This window comes from Oncorhynchus tshawytscha, linkage group LG28, assembly GCF_018296145.1.
Source record: "Oncorhynchus tshawytscha isolate Ot180627B linkage group LG28, Otsh_v2.0, whole genome shotgun sequence".
Classification (NCBI taxonomy): Eukaryota; Metazoa; Chordata; class Actinopteri; order Salmoniformes; family Salmonidae; genus Oncorhynchus; species Oncorhynchus tshawytscha.
The window spans coordinates 13,015,035-13,038,901 of NC_056456.1; the positions used below are offsets into that span (position 1 = coordinate 13,015,035).

The 23,867-nt window shown below is 42.7% G+C and overlaps 1 protein-coding gene across 2 annotated transcripts in view; it reads right to left on the minus strand.

Moving 5' to 3' along the window:
• LOC112226766 (matrix metalloproteinase-16-like) overlaps positions 1-21,833 on the minus strand; it is a 43,902-nt gene extending 22,069 nt beyond the window's left edge. For both annotated transcript variants that reach the window (XM_042308295.1, XM_042308294.1), the window contains exons 1-6: positions 21,368-21,833; positions 19,646-19,794; positions 19,260-19,274; positions 15,486-15,602; positions 13,350-13,516; positions 13,096-13,233 (exon numbers count right to left, since the gene is read on the minus strand). In XM_042308295.1, coding sequence (XP_042164229.1) covers positions 13,096-13,233; positions 13,350-13,516; positions 15,486-15,602; positions 19,260-19,274; positions 19,646-19,794; positions 21,368-21,496 — 715 coding nt within the window. In that variant the 5' untranslated portion in view covers positions 21,497-21,833. The remainder of the gene's footprint in view (positions 1-13,095; positions 13,234-13,349; positions 13,517-15,485; positions 15,603-19,259; positions 19,275-19,645; positions 19,795-21,367) is intronic.
• Between the last annotated feature and the right edge of the window lie 2,034 nt (positions 21,834-23,867).

Consider the following 23,867-nt stretch of genomic DNA (forward strand, 5'->3'; position numbering starts at 1 on the left):
TGTCACTCGTCTCTTTCCTCCCTTCTCCCTGTTTCACTCGTTCACAGTATGGCCCCTCCCCCACCTGCTAGAGCGGCACCACTCTTCTTCTTCGATGGGGTTTTTGCAGCAATTCAACCAGGAAGTCCTAATTCACACAGTCTCCTCTGAACAGTTGATGTGTCTGTTACTTGAACTCTGTGAAGCATTTATTTTGGATGCAAGTTTCTGAGGCTGGTAACTCTAATGAACTTATCCTCTGCAGCAGAGGTCACACTGGGTCGTCCTTTCTTGTGGCGGTCCTCGTGAGCTCATGAGAGCCAGTTTCATCATAGCGCTTGTTGGTTTTTGCGACTGCACTTGAAGAAAGTTCTCAAAATTCTCTGGATTGACTGACCTTCATGTCTTAAAGTAATGATGGACTGTCATTTCTCTTTGGTTATTTGAGCTGTTCTTGCCATAATATGGACTTGGTGTTTTACCAAATAGGGCTATCTTCTGTACACCACCCCTACATGTCACGGATCCCTCCGGAACTGTCATGACGCACACCTGGTCCCTATTCCCAGTGATTAGTATTGTATAATTGTGCCCTTTGTTCACCATTATCCTGTCGATTATTGTTACAATGTCCGTTGGTCGTGTGAGCACCTGTGCTGTGTTGCTTTGGCTTTTATGCCACTTGTATTATGTAGATGATTAAGGGTCTCGTCCCGTGTAATAATCATTGTGTGGGTGTATGTTCGGGTCTCGTCCCGTGTATTTATTAGAGGTACTCCTCACTCTTCTGTTTGGGTTTCAACCCTGTGTTTTCTATACGTGTTTGTTTGGTCTTCGTCCCCATGTTTTTACACGGAATGCTGTAATTTGGGGGAGAAAAAAACCTATTACGCATTTCTGCGCCTGTCTCCTGACCATTTATGCCAACATGACACTACCTTGTCACAACACAACTGATTGGCTCAAATAACAAGGTACACCTGTTAAATGCATTAAACGCTTTTCCAGTTCTGCCCAGAAATGTTCTATGGGATTGAGGTCAGAGCTATGTGATGTCCACTCCAATACCTTGACTTCTTTGTCCTTAAGCCATTTTGCCACAACTTTGGAATTATTCTTGGGGTCAATGTCCATTTGGAAGAACCATTTGCGACCAAGCTTTAACTTCTTGACTGATGCCTTGAGATGTTGCTTCAATATATCCACATAAGTTTCCTACCTCATGAAGCCATCTATTTTGTGAAGTGCACAAGTCCCTCCTGCAGCAAAGCACCCCCACAACATGATGCTGCCAACCCCGTGCTTCACGATTGGGATGGTGTTCTTTGGCTTGCAAGCATTTGGCTCCAAACATAACGATGGTCATTATGGCCAAACAGTTCTATTTTTGTTTCATCAGACCAGAGGACATTTCTCAAAAAAGTACGATCATTGTCCCCATGTGCAGTTGCAAACCATAGTCTGGATTTTTTATTGCGGTTTTGGAGCAGTGGCTTCTTCCTTGCTGAGCGGACTTTCAGGTTATATCGATATAGGACTCATTTTACTGTGGATATAGATACTTTTGTACCTGTTTCCTTCAGCATCTTCACAAGGTCCTTTGCTGTTGTTCTGGGATTGATTGAACTTTTCACACCAAAGTATGTTCATCTCCAGGAGACAGAACGCGTCTCCTTCCTGAGCGATATGACGGCTGCGTGGTCCCATTGGGTTTATACTTGCATATTATTGTTTGTATAGATGAACATGGTACCTTCAGGCATTTGGAAATTGCTCCCAAGGATGAACCAGACTTGTGGAGGTCTACAATTTTTTGTAGTCTTGGCTGATTTCTTTAGATTTTTCCATGATGTCAAGCAAAGAGGCACTGAGTTTGAAGGTAGGCCTTGAAATACATCCACAGGTACTCCTCCAATTGACTCAAATTTGGTCAATTAGCCTATCAGAAGCTTCTAAATCCATGACAGAATTTTCTGGAATTTTCCAAGCTGTTTAAAGGCACAGTCAACTTAGTGTATGTAAACTTCTGACTCACTGGAATTGTGATACAATGAACTATAAGTGAAATAATCAATTGTTGGAAAAATTACTTATGTCAAGCACAAAGTACATGTCCTAACCGACTTGCCAAAACTATAGTTTGTTAACAAGAAATGTGTGGAGCGGTTGAAAAACAAGTTTTAACGTCTCCAACCTAAGTGTATGCAAACTTCCGACTTCAACTGTATATTCAGGAAGCAAGGTTGTTCTTGTATGCTGGATATAAAAGAAGCTTCAGCATTCACTGAACTGGCGGGGAAGATTGAATGGTTAGAGCTTCTCTGGCGTGATGCGATCACATTGGCTGGTGGTAAAAATGCAATAAACGGAGATCCTCTGTTCTCCCCACGTCCTGTGTTAATGTTTGCAATGAAATGTATTACCTCAGAATGCCCAATGCTATAATGTTTGCAATCAAATTCAAGGAATTAAGTTTTCCTATCAATCTAATTTACATAAACATTGTGATTGGAGTATAGCTGTGACGGTTATCGAATCAGGATCAAATCCTCTGATTTCCTCGAGCTCATTAATGATAGAATGTTCATATTTGAAGATTACCGAAAGGGTCCGTCTCTTTGGCAATGACAAGAAGTGGCAAGTGGCAAGGAGTGGAATGTTAGCTAAAGAGACTGGTACTAATGCTAATGCTATACTAATGCTATAGATACATTTTTAAAATTTTATTATGGCACGGCATCAACACGCACTCAGGTGTGACCAATTAGTGGGCACTGCCAACCAGTGCTGGAAAAAGTACCCAAAGTAAAGATACCTTAATAGAACATGACTTAAGTGAAAGTTACCCAGCAAAATACTACTTGTGTAAAAGTCTAAAAGTATTTGGTTTGAAATATACTTAAGTATCAAAAGTAAATGTATTTGCTAATATATACTTAAGTATCAAAACTAAAAGTATAACTCATTTCAAATTCCTCATATTAAGAAAACCAGATGGCACCATTTCCAGGGGCTACCTCCAACACTCAGACATAATTGACAAATAAAGCATTTGTGTTTTGTGAGTACGCCAGATCAGAGGCAGTAGAGATCACCAAGGATGTTCAATTCACAGTTTTCAGTTTGGATTAGCTAACACAACGTGCCATTGAAACACAGGAGGGATGGTTGCTGATAATGGGCCTCTGTACGCCTATGTAGATATTCCATTAAAAATCTGCTGTTTCCAGCCTCAATAGTCATTTACAACATTAACAATGTCTACACTGTATTTATGATCAATTTGATGTTATTTTAATGGACAAATTTTTTTGCTTTTCTTTCATAAACAAGGAAATTCTAAGTGACCCCAAACTTTTGAACGGTAGTGTACACTTATCTCCCTCACCAGCTTTAAGCACCAGCTGTCAGAGCAGCTCACAGATCACTGCACCTGTACATAGCCCATCTATAAATAGCCCAAACAATTACCTTATTCCCCACTGTATTTATTTTGCACCCCATTATTTCTACTTTGCACATTCACCTACTGTAAATGTACAATTCCAGTGCTTTTAATTGCTATGTTGTATTTACTTTGCAACCATGTCCTTTGTATTGCCTTTACCTCCCTTATCTCACCTCAATTGCTCCCATTGTATATAGACTTGTTTTTGTACTGTATCATTGAATGTATGATTGTTTTACTCCATGTGTAACTCTGTGTTGTTGTATGTGTCGAACTGCTTTGCTTTATCTTGGCCAGGTCGCAGTTGTAAATGAGAACTTGTTCTCAACTTGCCTACCTGGTTAAACAAAGGTAAAATATTAAAAATGAAAATATTAAAAAAAAAATCAAAATGAGATGAATAATGCAGTATATGTAAACATTATTAAAGTGGCATTATTAAAGTGACGAGTGATCCATTTATTAAAGTGGCCAATGATTTCAAGTCTGTATGTAGGCAGCATCGTCTCTGTGTTAGTGATGGCTATTTAACAGTCTGAGTGCCTTGAGATAGAAGCTGTTTTTCAGTCTCTTTGATTCAGTCTCTTTGATGCAGCTGTACTGACCTCGCCTTCTGGATGGTAGCGGGGTGAACAGGCAGTGGCTTGGATGGTTATTGTCCTTGATGATCTTTTTCGCCTTCCTGTGACATCGGGTGTTGTAGGGGTCCTGTAGGGCAGGTAGTTTACCCCCTTGTGATGCGTTGTGCAGACTGCACCACCCTCTGGAGAGCCTTGCGGTTGTGGGCGGTGCAGTTGTCGTACCATGCGGTGATGCAGACCAACAGGAGGCTCTCAATTGTGCATCTGTAAAAGTTTGTGAGGGTTTTAGGTTACAAGCCAAATTTCTTCAGCCTCCTGAGGTTGAAGAGGTGCTGTTGCACCTTCTTCACCACACTGTCTGTGTGGGTGGACCATTTCAGTTTGTCCGTGATGTGTACGCTGAGGAACTTAAATCTTTCCACCTTCTCCACTGCGGTCCCATTGATGTTGATAGGGGGGTTCTCCCTCTGCTGTTTCCTGAAGACCACAATCATCTCCATTGTTTTGTTGACGTTGAGTGAGAGGTTGTTTTGCTGACACCACACTCTGTTACCCAGGAATGATTTGATATTGATATAAAAACACCTGCACTGGGCCTTTAACTTTCTTGGAACAATTTGAGCAACTATCCTGCACCATTCCCAGAAACTTGTGGGACGGTTGTATGCCATAAATAACCATAGGACAACCATGCTCTCACCGAGCTCTAAAAAACATATGGTTCTCAGAACATTATGTGCTAGCTGGGTGAAGATGTCCCAGGGCGATGGCTGCTCTTTACAACATTATATCTACTCCAGCCAGGAGCACAAAGATCCAGGAGCACTGGCAACACATTAGCAACAGCAACCGCTGACCCTCCTATCTACACAACTAGCTGAGAAAGAGACATTATATAGAAATTAGATCCAAGCCCTCAAAATGCAAGATCCCGCCCAGTGGCATAAGAACATCAATGGCTTAACCAACCTCTCAGAAGTCAGGCAACCTTCCACATAGAAGGTCTTAGACCAGGTGACAGAAAACAAACAGCAAATGAAATCAACAAAGCACTATCAAAATTAGCACAGTCCCGACCACCCATCAACTCAGCACTGCTGCCCTCCTTTTAACCAGCACACCCTGCTCCAGAGGTCCAACCCTGGGAAGTCTACAGAAAATATCAGAAAACCAAGCCACTAACCTCTCTAGTGAGCAAAGTAGCTGAGAGCTTTATCACTGAAGGGGCTCTCAGTGACATCCTACCCCAAATTGACACCCAACAGTATGGATGTCTACAAAGCCAATCAACCACACTGTCTGGTGGATCTAACCAATGAGCTGTTCAAGTCCCAGGATAAGAATAGTTCCATCTGCTCCCTGGTGACCACCGGTGGTGAGGTATCATGGTGTGCTGTCGGACAGTGTCAGTATATCTTGTGGCCTACTGTACCTCAATGAACTCTGCTCGGCCCGCTGATTGTTATTGAATATATCAACAGTGCACCCAGGCAAACTGCAGTTTTTGGATGACCTTAATTTATTAGATACCAGAAGAACTGGTTGACCTGGAGAAGTAGTCATACCAGACCCGCTCCTCAGCTGAACTGGAACTGATCCACTGCAGGACTGAGCATCTCTGTTTCAGCGCCATCCCAGCCATGGTTCGCCTGCTGATCAGTTGATGATGAACATTCTTTTTTTTGCCTATAACTGTTGTTTATTGTATTTTAGTTTGTATTGCCAATTTGAATATTAAAATGTAAGTTGTACACACAATTCAGCATGTTGCTGCCATTTGTACAATGTTCTGTTCTGTTCTCTCTCCCTCTCTCTCTCTATCTATCCTATCTAAACAACTAGCCACCCTAACCCCCCCCCCTCCACACACTCCATCTATCATAGCTACAGAACAACATGGCAACAACGGAAATTTAAGCAATACTAAATATCTTATATTGAGTGATAATTATATTTTTTTTACCAAGCTAATTTATGTATCTTCATAAGCAGATCATTTTGCTTATTTTAATCAACAACAACAAAAAGGCTTAATATAAGTCATTTGTCTTATTTCAAGATATTTCACTAATCGTCTTATTAAGATAAAATATCTAGAAAAAATATATTGAAATAAGATAAATTATTTGTAATAAGCATTTTTCGGGGGTAAAATAAGCAACCCTACAGGCATACACTCTGCCTCCTCCCATTTCACCCCCAACCCACTCCATCTCTCCTACAGAACTAGCCACCACAAGACATTGCCTCATCCTCCTCCATTAACTACAGCCCATAATAATACCCAGGGGACAGACCAGGCCACCATTAGCACACGTCAACATACAACATTCACGATTACATACACCACTGTGAAAACCCATTAACCAATTCTTAACATGCAGCTAAACCCTTAGTTGGCAGCTCTGTTTTACAGTCATTGATTTACACACACAAGCTGAGGCAAAGGATTGAACCAGAGTCTATTCTGTATGGGTAGCCATGATTTCAAACAACATGTAGAGAGAAATCTGAATCAGAGATAATAACAAGAAGCAACTGAGGAGAAGTGACAGGGGGCTACAGGACAAAAAGCTGAACCAAGAAACAAACAAAACACTGGCTGCTATTGCCCTTTGCACACTGACAGGCAGGCGGCCTAGGAGGGGACTGCCTATCTAAGTGGCAGTGTTGTGCCAGTTAATGCTGCCTGACAGCCCTCTAGATGTGCTGTTCCGCAGGCAGTACTAACGGCAGCCAGAGCAGAGCAGGCTGGCAGCAGGGTAATTAAAGTAAAGTGCTGCCTGACGGTGGATGGATGGAGGCTGACAGGGCTGAGAGAGGGATCTGATTACCCTCTTCAAGCTGCAGCTCTCTAGGGCTGCAGGCTGGATCCCCACTCCACCCTGCCCTGCAGCTACAGTACAATACACTCCCTGAGCATAACAGAATAAAAATGTGAGGGTTTATATCTGATAACAGCAGAGTGTGGTGCAATACAATGCAGCCTGTTGAAATGCAGACTCTATCAGTGACGTGCAGTCAGGGTAGGCGGTCTAATAAAATTAAAGCTGTTATGAAAAGCCTAATAAAAAATACAATTATATAAAAAATGGTAATTCTATTTTTATTTTATTTTTATCAAATGTCTTTTCTCGGTAATTCTGGCAGTTTTTAAACTCAAAATCCCAAAATGTGCAGAAACTGCATCAAAACCTCAGGAAAGACACCACAGTATGCATTCCTTCCTTCCCATCCTTTAAAATCCATTCTAATCGTTGATGCACATGGCCGTTCATGATTCCAGTCACTGTTTAACGGACAGGGTAGGACTCACTGCTTTGCCTAGCTGACATTTGTTGCATTGAGTGGATTTCATATTTTGCATGTTGCCTAAACATGTTTTGTGGGAAAGCTCTGCACATTTGGGCATGTCTACATAATGTTGACGCGTGCATCCCTTAAACTGAACGAAGCTTGCTAGCAAAAACAACGTGACGAAATGGACACTATTGTACCCCCAAAAAATTCCTGTATGTATTAGGTATCTTACTAGCATCCCCATTAGCTGTTGCGAAAGTAGCAGCTACTCTTCCTGGTGTCCACACCAAACATTAATACAGAACATTAATAGACAAGACCAGCTCAAGGACAGAATTACATACTATACATTTAAAAATGTCCCTCATAGCTATATATCAATACATACAGTACACACAAAATATCGAGGTGAAAAGGGGGAGAGGAGTTGTGCCGTGTGTTGTTTATAACATTTTTTCAACCAGTTTTGCTGTTCATTTGAGCAATATGAAATCGAAGGGAGTTCCATGCAATAATGGCTCTATATAATATTGTACTTTCTTGAATTTTTTTTCTGGATTTGGGGACTATGAAAAGACTTAGATTTCCCAAGACAACTTTATATAATTCAGAGAGGGAGACCAACACCTGAGGAAGGGACAGAAAATCATACGACCGTTTAAACAAAAGTGGTGTGAAATAAAAGAGTGGCTGTGTGACTGCGCTACTAGAAGCCGCCTGTACTCTTTCTCCTGACTGCTCTTCTCAACCGGGGACAATGTTTGGGTGGAAGGCAGGCTACTGCAATCTCAACAACCTGACCAATGCCCTCAACAAACACGAAAAGTCAGCATCGCACATTCAACACCAGATCACCCTAAAAAGTTTTGAGAACACTTGATCGATCTGGCGTTAAATGATGGGCAAAAACAACAAGTGACAATCCACAATGCTAGTGACCATCCACAATGCTAAGGTTAAGGAAAATTGTGAGATTTTGAAGGACCTTATTAGAGCAACATGCTACCTAGGGAAACAAGAGTTAACATTTTGCAGTAATGATGGCGCCGGAGAGAATGGATGCCATTTTACAGTCTCCTAACCAATTGTGCTATTGTGTATGTTTTCTCCCGTTATTTGTAACTTATTTTGCACATAATGTTTCTACCACAATCTCTTCTGACCGAAAAGAGCTTCAAGATATCAGGACAACGATTACTCACCTTGTATTGAAAGATTATTTTTTTTCAATGAGTTGGACGAGAGGGATTTACTCCAGACACCCGAGAAGGCCCTCATCTATGTCATTCCCAGGAGAAAGAGACGGAGATATCGAGGACGAAGGTCCGACCACGAGTGTGTAATTTGCCTTTACCTTCGGTCCTATTAGCCAACATACAATCATTGGATAATAAAATAGACAATCTACAAGCACGTATATCCTACCAATGGGACATTCAAAACTGTAATATCTTATGTTTCACCGAGTCGTGACTGAACGACAACATGAATAACATACAGCTGGCAGGTTATACACTGTATCAGCAGGAAAGAACAGTAGCCTCTGGTAAAGACAAGGGGTGCCGGTCTATGTATATTTGTAAACAACAGCTGGTGCACGATATCTAAGGAAGTCTCAAGGTTTTGCTCGCCTGAGGTAGAGTATCTCATGATAAGCTGTAGACCACACTATTTACCAAGAGAGTTTTCATCTATGTTCTTCGTAGCTGTCTATTTACCACCACAAACCGATGCTGGCACTAAGACCGCACTCAATGAGCTGTATACGGCCATAAGCCGCTCATCCAAAGGCGGCGCTCCTATTGGCCGGGGTTAATGCAGGGAAACTTAAATCTGTTTTACCTCATTTCTACCAGCATGTTAAATGTGCAGCCAGAGGGCGAAAAACTATAGACCACCTTTACTCCACACACAGACACGCGTACAAAGCCTCTCCCTCGCCCTCCATTTGGCAAATCTGACCATAATTCTATGCTCCTGATTCTGGCTGACAAGCAAAAACAAAAGAACAAAATTGCACTCCACACTGCCCTTTCCCACCTGTACAAAAGGAATACCTACGTGAGAATGCTTTTCATTGAATGAAGCTCAGCGTTCAACACCATAGTGCCCTCAAAGCTCATCACTAAGCTAAGGAACCTGGGATTTAAACCTCCCTCTGCAACTGGATCCTGGACTTCCTGACGGGCTGTCCCCAGGTAGTAAGGGTAGGTAACAACACATTCGCCATGATGATCCTCAACACAGGGGCCCCTCAGATGTGCATGCTCAGTCCCCTCCTGTACTCCCTGTTCACTCATGACTGCATGGCCAGGCACGACTCCAACACCATCATTAAGTTTGCTGATGATACAACAGTGCCTGATCACATATAGGGAGGAGGTCAGAGACCTGGCCGTGTGGTGCCAGGACAACCTCTCCCACAATGTGATCAAGACAAAGGAGATGATTATGGACTACAGGAAAAGGAGGACCGAGCACACCCCCATTCTCATCGACGTGGCTGTAGTGGAGAGCTTCAAGTTCCTTGGTGTTCACATCACCAACAAACTATCATGGTCCAAACACACCAAGGCAGTCGTGAAGAGGGCATGACAAAACCTATTCCCCCTTGGGAGACTGAAAAGATTTGGCATGGGTCCTCAGATCCTCAAAACGTTCTACAGCTGCACCATCGAGAGCATCCTGGTTGCATCACTGCCTGGTATGGCAACTGCTCGGCCTCCGACCGCAAGGCACTACAGAGGGTAGTGCTTACGGCCAAGTACATCACTGGGGCCAAGCTTCCTGTCATCCAGGACCTCTATACCAGGCGGTGTCAGAGGTAGGCCCGAAAAATTGTCAAAGACTCCAGCCAACCTAGTCATAGACTGTTCTCTCTGTTATCGCACGACAAGCGTTACCGTAGCGCCAAGTCTATGTCCAAAAGGCTTCTCAACAGCTTCTACCCCCAAGCCATAAGGCTCCTCTTTTACACTGCTGATATTCTCTGTTTATTATCTATGCATAGTCACTTTAACTCTACATACATGTATGTACATATTACCTCGACTAACCGGTGCCCCCGCACATTGACTCTGTACCGGTACCCCCTGTATATAGCCTCGCTATTGTTATTTTATTGCTGCTCTTTAATTATTTGTTACTTTTATTTCTTATAATACTTAACACATATTTTTCGTAAAACTGCATTGTTGGATATGGGCTTGTAAGTAAGCATTTCACTGTAAGGTCTACACCTGTTGTAAAATTTGATTTGATTTGAGTACAAGCTTGCTAAAAAAAAACTTCCACTGTGTTTTCGGTTATCAAACAGAACACAGAATGATTTGATTGAAGCAGTTTTTGATATGATTCGAAAGGACATTGAAGATGAGATTAATGTAGCCCCATTTGTTGCAGTATAGAAGTAGATGAAACCACAGATGTTACAAACAAAGCCCAGACCTCTGTGATTTTTCATTATGTGGCTAAAAGCAAAATCAAGGAGGCGTTTTGGGAATTGAAAGATGTGAGGGATAGTGCCTAGCGATTAGTGCTTTTCGAGGTTGTTTCGGTTTCAGCTCGATTATTAGTTTGGAAAACTGCCATTTTCGTCCTTATGCTAGCTAGCAGTAGCCACAGCAGCCATTTTGGAATGTCATTCTCAGCCAATTAGCTTCTTTGTTGTTATTATTATTTTAATCTTCTCAATGTATCAGTGTGGATAAAGGTACAATTTGGAGTACAGTGGCATATCACACCCCTACATTGAGATACATTTTCCGACCCATATATCACTCTGGCTCCACAGTGTCTTAAAGTAACCATGATTGTGTTCCGACCCTAGTGCAGCTCAGTGTAAACAACTGTAAAGGTATGGTCGGTATCTTCTGGTAAACACCCATAGAAATTATTTCAGTAGCAATAGCAGCCAGCCAGCCAGCCAGCCAGCCAGACCATCTAACGTTATCTCTGTCCTCCTTATACTGTACTGTCTTCAGTCATCATATTTATCTAGGCTAACCTGCCTAAGTATGCTGCAGAGCTGTTTGACTAAATCATTTTACTAGCTCTTCAAAGTAGATAAGGCATACTTTCACAAACTGTCTCTATCCCTCTCGTCACTGTTGTGTACATTCCTCTTTCATGTGGTCTATGTGGTCTGTGTGTATCTAACCTAATGTAGCAGGTGTAAAAGTGTATCTATCTCTGTCCGAGCCAGAAAGAACAGGCACAATGGATTATGGTCATTGTAGTTAATTACCACGTTTATGCGCTGAACTAGGTTGAATATTTGCTTCATGAAAACTCCAACTCCATTCAGCCCAGCGTCCCACATAGTTCTTGACTTTATTTCTCACGTGAATGATTTGATTTCTCTCTAGAGAAATGGTGCGTTGGTCAATTAGTTGTAATAACCAACATTTTGGTTAATCATTCTGCACTAGTGAGTGATGGCAAACGAGCTGCGGCCTTGGCGGATTATGTATTGGGAGTGTTGGGGAAGTACAACTGAGTTGAAAAGCTGGTTAGCTCAAACATACAATGGGTCCTCAGTGATGGCATCCCAGCTTAATGGGGTGCAGGCCAAGATAAGAGAAAAAGTGCCCGAAGTTCCATTTATTCACTGTTAAACTTGGTGTTCTCACAGTCAGTGAAATGCAGCCCAGAGTGTAAAATCATTTTCAAAACAGTGGAAGGACTCACTTTGACTTTCAAACTCAAAAGGAATGAATAAGACTTCCACAACACTACCACGGAGAGGTTCACCCTGACGGACAGACGAATGGACTTCATTTCCAAGCCAAGATAGGTCTAAATGCATTTTTCCCCCCCAGTTAGGTTACTGTTTACTGAACATGAGAATAGTGCTGCTTACCATTCAGCACAAAGGAGTTAACCTGTAGGCTATCACATTAGTTGCCTACAAGGCGCTGTCCATTCAGCAGTGCTGAATCCTGGCCACAGCCTCAGATACCTTTAATAAAAGATTTTCCTTTGTAGCTTACTTCCTCATTTTCACCATTGTCTGTACTTTAGTGGCTTTAATATGTATTTCATTTCCTAAAGGTGTCTAGCTTGTTCATGGTTTTGATTAACGGACAACATCTCTTTGAACAATTTGATTTATCAAGCTAGAATTCCGTTTTGATGAGACACTTTTCAGTCATTTCGATTGTTGATATGGACATTTTGTTAACACCTTATTTATTATATACAGTATTTGTGTGTAATAATATTTCACCTAATAATATTATATGTGTGTGTGTATGTGTGTGTGTTTGTGTGTGTGTGTGTGTGTGTGTGTGTGTGTGTGTGTGTGTGTGTGTGTGCGTGTGTGTGTTGCAAATTATTCGGATTAAATGTGTCCATACATTGGTATTTTAGTGACATCAGTTGTAACTGTGGACGCTACATCGGCCTACGGCTGAGTTGAACAGTGTGTCATTTTGTTGGATGATATGAAATATGCTGCCATAGGAGGCTATCGCTTGTGTATCTTAGCTACATTGGTATTTACATTTGGTGATGTTTTTTGTTCATTTCGGTTAATAGCTTATGTCACTGGTTGTTGGAGCTATCTGTTATATGGAGAATTTGTGAGTAAATCCGGCATTGATAATAGCCAGTGCCTACCCAGCCACCAACCTCACCGCACATCACTGGACTGTATCCATTTTTGGACTTGTTAGTCTTTGATATGATTCTCTCACAACTATATTCCTTTAATCTTTCTCTCTGAACCTCCCCACCCCCTCTTTCTCCTTCCCCCTTTCTCTCCCTCTCCCTCTTTCCATCTCTCACCATCGTGGTTGGGGTTCCCCAGGGTCCAGGGTTCGTCTGAGTCGAAGTGGGTGTCCCCTCCGATCCCAGGGCCCGGAAAGTAGGCGTGAGCTAGGAACCCGCCCTCACCGTCGAAGGGTGAGCTGTCGCCATGGAAACCTGAGGTGAGATCAATTTAATTTAACTTCAAAGTTTACATGGGGAGAACGGGATTAGGCCGACATTGACATAGTTTCAGTTTTCCTCTCCCAGGCACCATTCAATACAATTCTCACCTGAGGCAAAGATGATGGTGATGTCCACATCACGCCTGCCACTCTCCAGGGCGCTGTAAGGGACGGCCTCAAAGTGAAGCGGCGTCACCCCCTGCCACACGTCAAACGCACGCCGGATGGCATCGTGGGTCTCCCTGGAGCCCACTTTGGGCGTGACGTTCTTTATGCTGAGGGAGGAAGAGAGGGTGAGTCAATTAAGAACATATTATTTTTTACATTGACAACATGTTTTACAATAAATACCTGATGTTAGGAGAGAAAGGGATAGGGGATATGATAAAAGTGGAAAACAGATTGTGTGATCCATCCTGGGTGGGGGGTTATTGGGAGGTTGGATGGTACCACCAGCTAGATGAGAGCAACATTTTACCGGCCAATTTTTTTTTTAAAGACATTGACAGTAATATAAGAAAAATATTTTACTCCTTAGAAAGATTTAACTCCTATTCTTATCTAACCAGAACAATTATACACACATTCATTCATAATTTTTACTGCAGTGGGCTAAATCAAGGTCACAGTCTTAAAAAAATCTACTTTGAAACAAAAGTATGCACCTCACACACATGGTTATGGGCTTTAAAAAAAGAAGACACCTGTACCATGTCAGATATGTATTAAATGTTGAGTTTGCATCCCAATATGACACTTCATATACATCACAGAAGACTAAAACATAACAAACCATTTGACATAGAAACACTGAATTTTCAGCATTTAAAAAAAAAAGAATGTTGATTAATTATGACATTCAAAAATATATTAATAACATTCCACCCATGAGGCCACTAGAGGGTGATTTGGTCATTCAATTGCAGGAAGGGAGGCTACAACAAAGCTTTAACACAAGGCAGCCCCGCAAACAGAGTATTTTAAATAAATAAATAAAAAGATGGCTACAGCGTCACATACAGCACCACAAATCATATACTGTAAGTCCAAATCTGACCCCCCTCCCACTATTGCTTGGGGAGAATATTCTCTAAAATGGTTGACGAGACGCTCAAAAAGTTTCAGTGTTAAACTATTCCAACAAAGCCGGCAGCTTTCACTGCACTTTTAACACAGCTGTCGTTATCAGTCGCTCGCAGACAGACAGACAGAGAGAGAGAGAGAGAGAGAGAGAGAGAGAGAGAGAGAGAGAGAGAGAGAGAGAGAGAGAAAGAGAGAGAACGAGAGGAATTTTCTTCCCCGTTTTCTCTCCCCAACTCATTTTCATGTAGAGAGTGCAGTCAGCAGCGACAGCCAGGCTGACTGACATTCCATTAGAAGAGGTGCCTCATCAATTCACATGCAGGAAGGAAGGAAGGATTTAAATAAATTGACAGTGTTATCGTCTATTACGGCTGTAACCTGTCAATTTCCCACAGCGCCGAGCAGCACCCCTTATCCCGCTCTCTCAGACCCCATTAACAGTGGAAACTTAATCACGGGTGATAAGATGGGGAATTTGAATATTTTTGTTGCGATTATTGGATGATTTACATAGAGGTATTTGGAGAGAAATGGAAGAAGTAAAAGTTGTCCTCGTCCTCGATAGTCCTTGCTATTAAAATTTGGCAGTTTGTCTTCTGGTACTCTTAAAAGGAGAAATGAAAGATAACTGCAAAGGAATGCAATGGAATGCAAAGAAGAAGAAAGTTGAAAACCATTACATCACTTTATTCTGTCCTCTGACTTGACTTCTATTTACACACAAACAACTCTTCCTCTATGTATATCAATGTGTGTGTGTGTGTGTGTGTATGTGTGTGTGTGTGTGTGTGTGTGTGTGTGTGTGTGTGTGTGTGTGTGTGTGTGTGTGTGTGTGTGTGTGTGCAGGTGTGCGCGTGTGGGTGGCCGTGTGGGTGTGTGTGTGTGTGGGTGGGTGGGTGTGGGTTTGTGTGTGTGCATGTGTGCGCGTGTGTGTGTGTGACCATATGTGCTATCTCTAAGGCAACGCTGAGGGAATGTGACACCAAGGAGGAAGAGAGAGCACAAATTAATAACTACACTGACAAACACAGAACCCTATAATAACCCTTGGCTAATCTGACTAACGGCTGGTTGTCATGGTAACCATCAAGGCTGCTGGAATGAGTCTCTCACCTGTAGGTGATGCGTATGTGCGTGCATGTGCCGGCCTACATTTCTCACCTGTAAGTGATGTGTGTTCGCTGCCACTTCTGCCCCGTCAGTGCGTACCTCCGCTTCCGCGACCTTGAAATGCCCTTTAGTTTGTCTGGATTTCCACACCTCGGCCTCTTCATCCAACTAAGAACAAAGGAAGTAGTGGAGGTTGAAGAAGAGGACAATGGAGGGAAGAGGAGGACAACAGTTTGGGTTTGGCGGATTCCAGGAGAACGCTAATTGCCCCAATACTTAGTGCCAACTGTAAAGTTTGGTGGAGGAGGAATAATGGTCTGGGGTTGTTTTGCATGATTCGGGCTAGGCCCGTTAGTTCCAGTGAAGGGAAATCTTAACACTACAGTATACAATGACATTCTAGACAATTCTGTGCTTCCAACTTTTGGGGAAGGCCCTTTCCTGTTTCAGCATGACAATGTCCCCATGCACAAAGCGAGGTCCATGCAGAAATGGTTTGTCGAGATCGGTGTGAAAGAACTTGCCTGGCCTGCACAGAGCCCTGACCTCAACCCCATCGAAAACCTTTGGGATGAATTGGAATGCCCACGGCGAGCCAGGTCTTATCGCCCAACATCAGTGCCCGACCTCACTAATGCTCTTGTGGCTGAATGGAAGCAAATCTCCTAGTGGAAATACTTCCCGTAAGAATGGAGGCTATTATAGCAACAAAGGGGGGACCAACTCCATATTAATGCCCATGATTTTGGAATGAGATGTTCGACGAGCAAGTGACCACATACTTTTAGTCATGTAGTGAACCTACAGAATGTTTGACTGGTTATATCTGATGCCACATCAAGAACTACTCTGAACTAGAATACCAAACACACGGTCTTACATACTGCAGTGAAGTGGACAATGGGACTAGTACTTCCCACTATAATATACACTGAGTGTACAAACATTAGGAACATCTTCCTAATATTGTGTTGCACTCCCTTTTGCCCTCAGAACAGCCTGTATTCGTCGGAGCATGGACTCTACAAGTTGTTGAAAGCATTGTCCTATGGGTGATGGACCATTCTTGATACACACGGGAAACTGTTGAGCGTGAAAAACCCAGCAGCGTTGCAGTTCTTCACACACTCTAACCAGTGTGCCTGACACCTACTACCATACCCGTTCAAAGGCACTTAAATATTTTTCTTGCCAATTCACCTTCTGAATGGCACACATACACAATCCATGTCTCAATTGTCTCAAAGCATAAAAATCCTTCTTTAACCTGTCTCCTCCCCTTCATCTACACTGATTGAACTGGATTAAACAAGTTACATCAATAAGGGCTCATAACTTTCACCTGGATTCACTTGGTCAGTCTGTGTCATGAATAGTTCCTAATGTTTTGTGCACTCGTTGTAGAGCTGCCTCTTACATCCCCTAATAATCCTACTAACACTGACCTTAAACATCAACCCAAACAAAATACATCATCATAAGCCTTAAAACAGTAACTGCAAGACTGCACAGAGATGGTGTGACAAAAAAAGTTCTTCAAGTATATATACAGTCAATCGGAAAGTATTCAGACCCCTTGACTTTTCTCACATTTTGTTGCGTTACAGCCTTAATTCTAAAATGTATGAAATTGTTTTTTTCCTACATCAATCTACACACAATACCCCATAATGACAAAGCAAAAACAGTTTTTTAGAAATGTTTGATAATTTATTTTAAAAAAAAGGAAATATTACATTTACATAAGTATTCACACCCTTTACTCAGTACTTTGTTGAAGCACCTTTGGCAGCGATTACAGCCTTGAGTCTTCTTGGTTATGGTGCTACAAGCTTGGCACACCTGTATCCAGGCTGTATCACATCCAGCCGTGATTGGGGAGTCCCATAGGGCGGCACACAATTGGCCCAGCGTCGTCCGGGTTTGGCCGGGGTAGGCCATCATTGTAAATAAGAATTTGTTCTTAACTGACTTGCCTAGTTAAATAAAGGTTCAATTAAAAAAAATAAACAATTACAATGTTGGTGAGTTTCTCCCATTCTTCTCTGCAGATCCTCTCAAGCTCTGTCAGGTTGGATCGGGAGTGTTGCTGCACAAATATTTTCATGTCTCTCCAGAGATGTTTGATCCGGTTCAAGTCTGGGCTCTGGCTGGGCCACTCAAGGACATTCAGAGACTTGTCCTGAAGCCACTCCTGCGTCGTCTTGGCTGTGTACTTAGGGTCGTTGTCCTGTTGGAAGGTGAACCTTTAACCCAGTCTGAGATCCTGAGCACTCTGGAGCAGGTTTTCATCAAGGATCTCTCTGTACTTTCCGTTCATCTTTCCCTCAAACCTGATTAGTCTCCCAGTCCCTACTGTTGAAAAACATCCCCACAGCATGATCTTTCCACCACCATGCTTCACCGTAGGGATGGTGCCAGGTTTCCTCCAGACGTGACACTTGGCATTCAGGCCAAAAGTTCAATCTTGGTTTCATTAGACCAGAAAATCTTGTTTCTCATGGTGCCTTTTGACAAACTCCAAGCTGGCTGTCATGTGCCTTTTACTGAAGAGTGGCTTCCGTCTGGCCACTCTACCGTAAAGGCCTGATTGGTGGAGTGCTGCAGAGATGGTTGTCTGGAAGGCTCTCCCATCTTCACAGAGGAACTCTAGAGCTCTGTCAGAGTGACCATTGGGTTCTTGGCCACCTCTCTGACCAAGGCCCTTCTCCACCGATTGCTCAGTTTGGCCGGGGGGCCAGCTCTAGGAAGAGACTTGGTGGTTCAGACAGGGTCTGAATACTTATGTAAATAAGGTATTTCTGTTTTTTTTTTTTTTATACACATTTGCAAAAATGTTTAAAAAAAATGTTTTCACCTTGTCATTTGTCGTGGAAATTCGAATCAATAATGAGGAGAGACAAGATCAATCACCAATCAGGATTTTACTTTATTCAAAAAGTACTAATAACATTGATTCATTTTTGCAATAATGAAGCTGGTCGACGAACCACCCTTAGATGATTAATTGAGAGCCCAATGAGCGGATTTGAGCCACAGCATTCTATAACAATGTACATCCTCCTGAATGTTCATGACAAACAACAGATGTGTGAAATGGGTTAGGATTTGTTAGGATTTTATATGAAATAAATTAATAATTCACAGCAGACAGTATCTGCTGTATAGACTGTTCTCATTGTGTGAAAACCAGGGTCTGACCCCCAAAACAAGGTTCCTCTCATAATTATCCATACCCGAGCCATCTCCACCCTGGGACCTCCCAGAACACAAACACTAACTCATGCTATGGAATGCTTTCTTTAGATTGTATCACCAAATGCATCGTAAATCCACTGTCAGCATTAAGCCCCCAGATGCCCAACCCAGAAGAACACACACAGATGACAGTGTTCTAAGAACCTATTCCATAAAACAACACTTTGATGCAATAACAGCATAATAACATCATCTTGTAATTTCGCTGTCACACATTATGGGGTATTATGTGTAGATTGCTGAGGAAAATGTTTTCTTTTATCAATTTTAGAATAAGGCTGTAACGTAACAAAACGTGGAAAAAGTCAAGGGGTCTGAATACTTTCCGAAAGCACCGTATATTGCTTCTGGGAGCGAAACAAATATTATAGTACAAAACAAAGTAAATATATGACCATAAAAATGTGACATTGAGTTGACTGAAATGGTTCTTTCCATTCTGAGAAAAAGTATCGAGACTGTGTTGGCCAGGTTAGAGCTTCAATGACTGATCTAGTTACATTCAAACCCATGTAACACATATGGAATACTGTGCTCAGAGATAATATGTAAAAGATAGAGCCTCACCTTAGTGTGATATCACTTCATCAATTTAAGCAAGAAAGAGAAGAATGAAAAGTGTTATGATCTCAATGGGCTGCTAGTTAGAGATGCTGGAGCTAATAAGTCCATGTAGGCTACATACATTTATCATTGGTGATAATTACGTTTTTGTGTTCCTATTTTCACTGATACATCAGTGCCATTCTGTGTGTGTGTGTGTGTGTGTGTGTGTGTGTGTGTGTGTGTGTGTGTGTGTGTGTTTGTTTCTGTGTTTCTGTGTCTATGTGTATGTGTGTGTGTGTGTGTGTGTGTGTGTGTGTGTGTGTGTGTGTGTGTGTGTGTGTGTGTGTGTGTGTGTGTGTGTGTGTGTGTGAGTGTGCGTGTGTGTAAGTGTGCGTGTATCTACTCACTATGTGGTCCTCTCATCCAGTGTCCCTGTGACATTGAGGCCGTAGACACGCTGCATTGCTGCTATGGCTTGCTGCATGGTCTGGGCTGAGCGCAGGACAGCCATTCTGGGGTCTGTGTGGGGCAGGTAGCCGTATTTTTGTAGCCATCCCTACAGGAGAGAGAGAGAGAGAGAGAGGAGAGAGGGAGAGAGAGAGAGTCATGACAAATGCTGCTATTACTTTGTTATTACGTGAGTTATAAGCTACATTTTGGTCATTGTCACCAAGATGGAAATGACAGTGTGAAACAGACGCATGTCTGTCCTTGTTCATAACGTCTCGAGTGTGAGTCAAACTGATCGTACAGTCCAGGTTCATAACTCTCGGGACGGAAGTGTAGCCTGTAAGCCACGTCCTACGGGCTACAGTATACCTCCATGCCTTCCAGAGTTACAGGAACACTCAGGGCTGTCTATCACCACCACCGCTCAAATTTCCACCCCACACACAGTGACACTGACAGAGAAAATGCCTAGTTCAGGTTCAGATCTTCTGCATATTAGGATGGACCGAAGTCCAGTATTCAAGGCTGAACATTGTAACCCACATGGCTATGCCCAGTTACCCAAATCAGTTCCCAATAACATTCACTCTGTGTTTCTACCTATAACCACCACTGGTCAAAGCTGCCACCCACACAGAGTGACACTGCCACCACTGCACTCCTGAGTAAAGCAGAGAGTCAGTGTCGTCCAGGGGTCATTGTCAGACCCAATCCCCCGTTTACCGTAGCCAAGAGCCATGAGGTGGCGGCTAGGCAGGCAGCCACGCTCCGCCACAGCTGTCCACACTGCCAACCAACTGCTGCTGCCGCGCAATCGCCATCATTACCCAGCCTATGAGACGCTCCCGCTAATCCTTCAACTATCTCTCCCTCATCCCTCCCTCTATCCCTGTATCTCTATCTCTTGCTCTCCGCTGCTCACTGAGCCACATGCCTTGTTGTTGTTTGTCCATCTTTCCACCATCCCTCAATCAGATGTAGCCAATTGTTTGTTTGTTTGTTTGTTTGTTTTGTCTGTGTACAGCTAAGGCCCAGGTTCTGGTTCACAGCACAAAGGAATAAATGAGGATCCGATGCCAGAACGTGGCATTTAACAGTGTCATTTGACTTGAGGGATGAGAGAGAATAGCCTACAGTAGACTAGGCCTATACAGATAATATGACAGAAGCAATTAATATGGTACAATATATTCAACCCGATCTATCCTATTACGCAACTTGGATCACATCTTAATCTGCACAACCATAAACCCACCCAGTTGCGTAGGTAATTTATAGAATACTAGTATATACAGTATACTACATATATATTTACAGTATGTATGATAACAAATATTACAGACGGTGTCAGCTCAGGAGCTGACTGAGCGGAAGGGCGCTGGACCATCTCGTTCAAAACAATGCCAACAGCATCCGATGTTGTTTTTGTGATTGTAAAAAAAAAAGAAGAATAGAACGCATAATAATTTCGATGTTCCGCGCGTCTTGAAAGATCCATCCGAATCAGATACATTTGCCATGCCATCCACCATACTTCAGTGATGATGTAGCAGACAAATAACAACCCTCGTCTCCAGTTAATGTTGTTTTTCGCGCAAAGCGCTGCCACCCGAGCAGAGGAGAGTGCACAGTAATTTATGATGAGCAGCCGCGAAGCACTAGCAGGCCATTTATCTTACCTCAACGCTGAACTGATGATGCTCTTCTCCGGACACAGCGCATACAATCCACAGCAAGAAATGCAAGCAGAACGCTGCTGCGGAAAAACAATCCAATGGTTTTCTTTTAGATGAGGATACTAAGGTCATAATGACCCGTTTTTCCCAAGTGGGTTATTAGATAAAACCGCCCGTCGTGTGATTAGGTTCGTGCGTCAAATTAAGAAAACCATCCGGTGAGCTGTCAAAGCCAAATTCGGAGACGCGCATAAAAGGACGGCCGCGGTGGTTTTGCCAAGGGGATAAACCCAGATGCCATGTATTATTTTCTCATGTCAAGCTGTGATAGAATTAGGCATGTTAGATCCACCACCTCCGTCGCTGTTATTTACATCGCTGGTTTGGTTTATCCAGCGGCATCGATGGCCATGTACAGTAATCATACCTCCAGAGTCTACGCCTGCGCTTTGATGTTTCCAGCAGCGCAACACACCCCATGAAGGCGTAAAGACCAGCGTCATGTAATGTTTGCCTGGCTACCCAAACTCCTTGCTTCCAAACGCAACGTGATGTACGCCCACGGCGGTTTTATAGTTTATCTCATGCTATTTTACACATTTTGCCAAAATGTTGCCGTTTTAGAGGGATCCTTGAAAGACAGGATAATCTCAATTTTTCCCCCCAAAAATATGTATCTTAATATTTACACAATGTTAATCCCTGAGCCAATTTCCTGCTATTCTACACATTTTTCCACGAGTCTGAGAGAAAATGTTGCAGTTTTAAAGCAAATTGCCTGTCATTTAAAAAGAACATCATGGTTTATGACGTGTTCATATGCTATCTGGTAGACCCGAACTCCGGGTGGACCCCAACCTACATTTTATTTGATATATTTCGTTTTTAGGGAGGGTTGGGGGTTTGCAGCGGGGGTAAACTAGTTTCTTCTCCCCAGTGAATATAGAGCAGAGGAAGAATTCCGTTTCAGTCGTCAGGCAAATTTAATGTACCCTGGTATGAAATATGTATACTGGGAATTAGAAATAGCCCGAGACAGATGGAACAATCATCCTTCAATATGCACTGATATCATTCAAGTACAGACTATTACACGGTTATAACAATGTAATGTAATACAGGGTAAATTAACAGTTTTAATCATATGGCCCATTCCGTGATGAGATACATACAAAGATACACATATGATATTCAGTGAAGACAAGCATTTTAATATCAATAACCATTCAGTCAGATGAGCCTATCCCAACACCACTCTTGGAAATACTCCATTAGCAGGTTCATGGTGATTGGTGAATGAATGCATGGAGACAAGAAACCTCATCTGGGTACCAATGTCAGGAATCTGCACGAGACAGAGATACTGTACTTGAACCACAAGCTGGCAGTGTTGTGTTGAGAAACAGGTTCCCTACTACTACTTCAATGGGGTCAAGATGGATCGGAATTAAATAATGATATGGTGTACGCTACACCCTACTCAATGGATATGAAAGATCAAAGAAACATTGTTACATTTGTTGGATAGAATACGCCTCTGTCTCTCAGTGTCTTGCTCTTGATAGCAGACCTAGGGTGCACTGCAGTGTAGGAGGGAGTCAGGGGGAGCCAAAAATGAGGCTATTTTAAACCGACACACTCCATGGAATATCGCCACAGATCTGTCTCACCTTTTCATGATGATTGATTACTCAGTGCATTCGGAAAGTATTCAGACCCCTTGACTTTTCCCCACATTTTGTAACGTTACGTTTGGTGGTTACAGCCTTTTTCTAAAAATCAATTTCATATTTTTTCCCCCTTATCAATCTACGCACAATACCCCATAATGATGAAGCTAAAACGGGTTTTTTGAAATTGTAGCAATACCTTATTTAAATACCTTATTTACATAAGTATTCAGACCCTTTGCTATGAGACCTGAAATTGAACTCTGGTGCATCAATCATCTTGAGATGTTTCTACAACTTGATTGGAGTCCACCTGTGGTAAATTTGATTGGACATGATTTGGAAATGCACACACCTGTCTATATAAGATCCCGCAGTTGACAGCACATGTCAGAGCAAAAACCAAGCCATGAGGTTGAAGGAATTTTCCGTAGAGCTCTGAGACAGGATTGTGTCAAGGCACAGATCTGGGGAAGGGTACCAAAACATTTCTGCAGCATTGAAGGTCCCCAAGAACACAGTGGTCTCCATCATTCTTTAATGGAAGAAGTTTGGAACCACCAAGACTCTTCCTAGAGCGCGCCACCCGGCCAAACTGAGCAATCGAGGGGAGAACCAAAATTGAACTATTTGGCCTGAATGCCAAGCATCACGTCTGGAGGAAACCTGGCACCCGCAGCATCATGCTGTGGGACTGGGAGACTAGTCAGGACCTTCCAAAAGGAAAACGACCCTAAGCACACAGCCAAGACAATGCAGGAGTGGCTTCGGGGCAAGTCTCTGAATGCCTTGAGTGGCTCAGCCAGAGCCCGGACTTGAACCCGATCGAACAT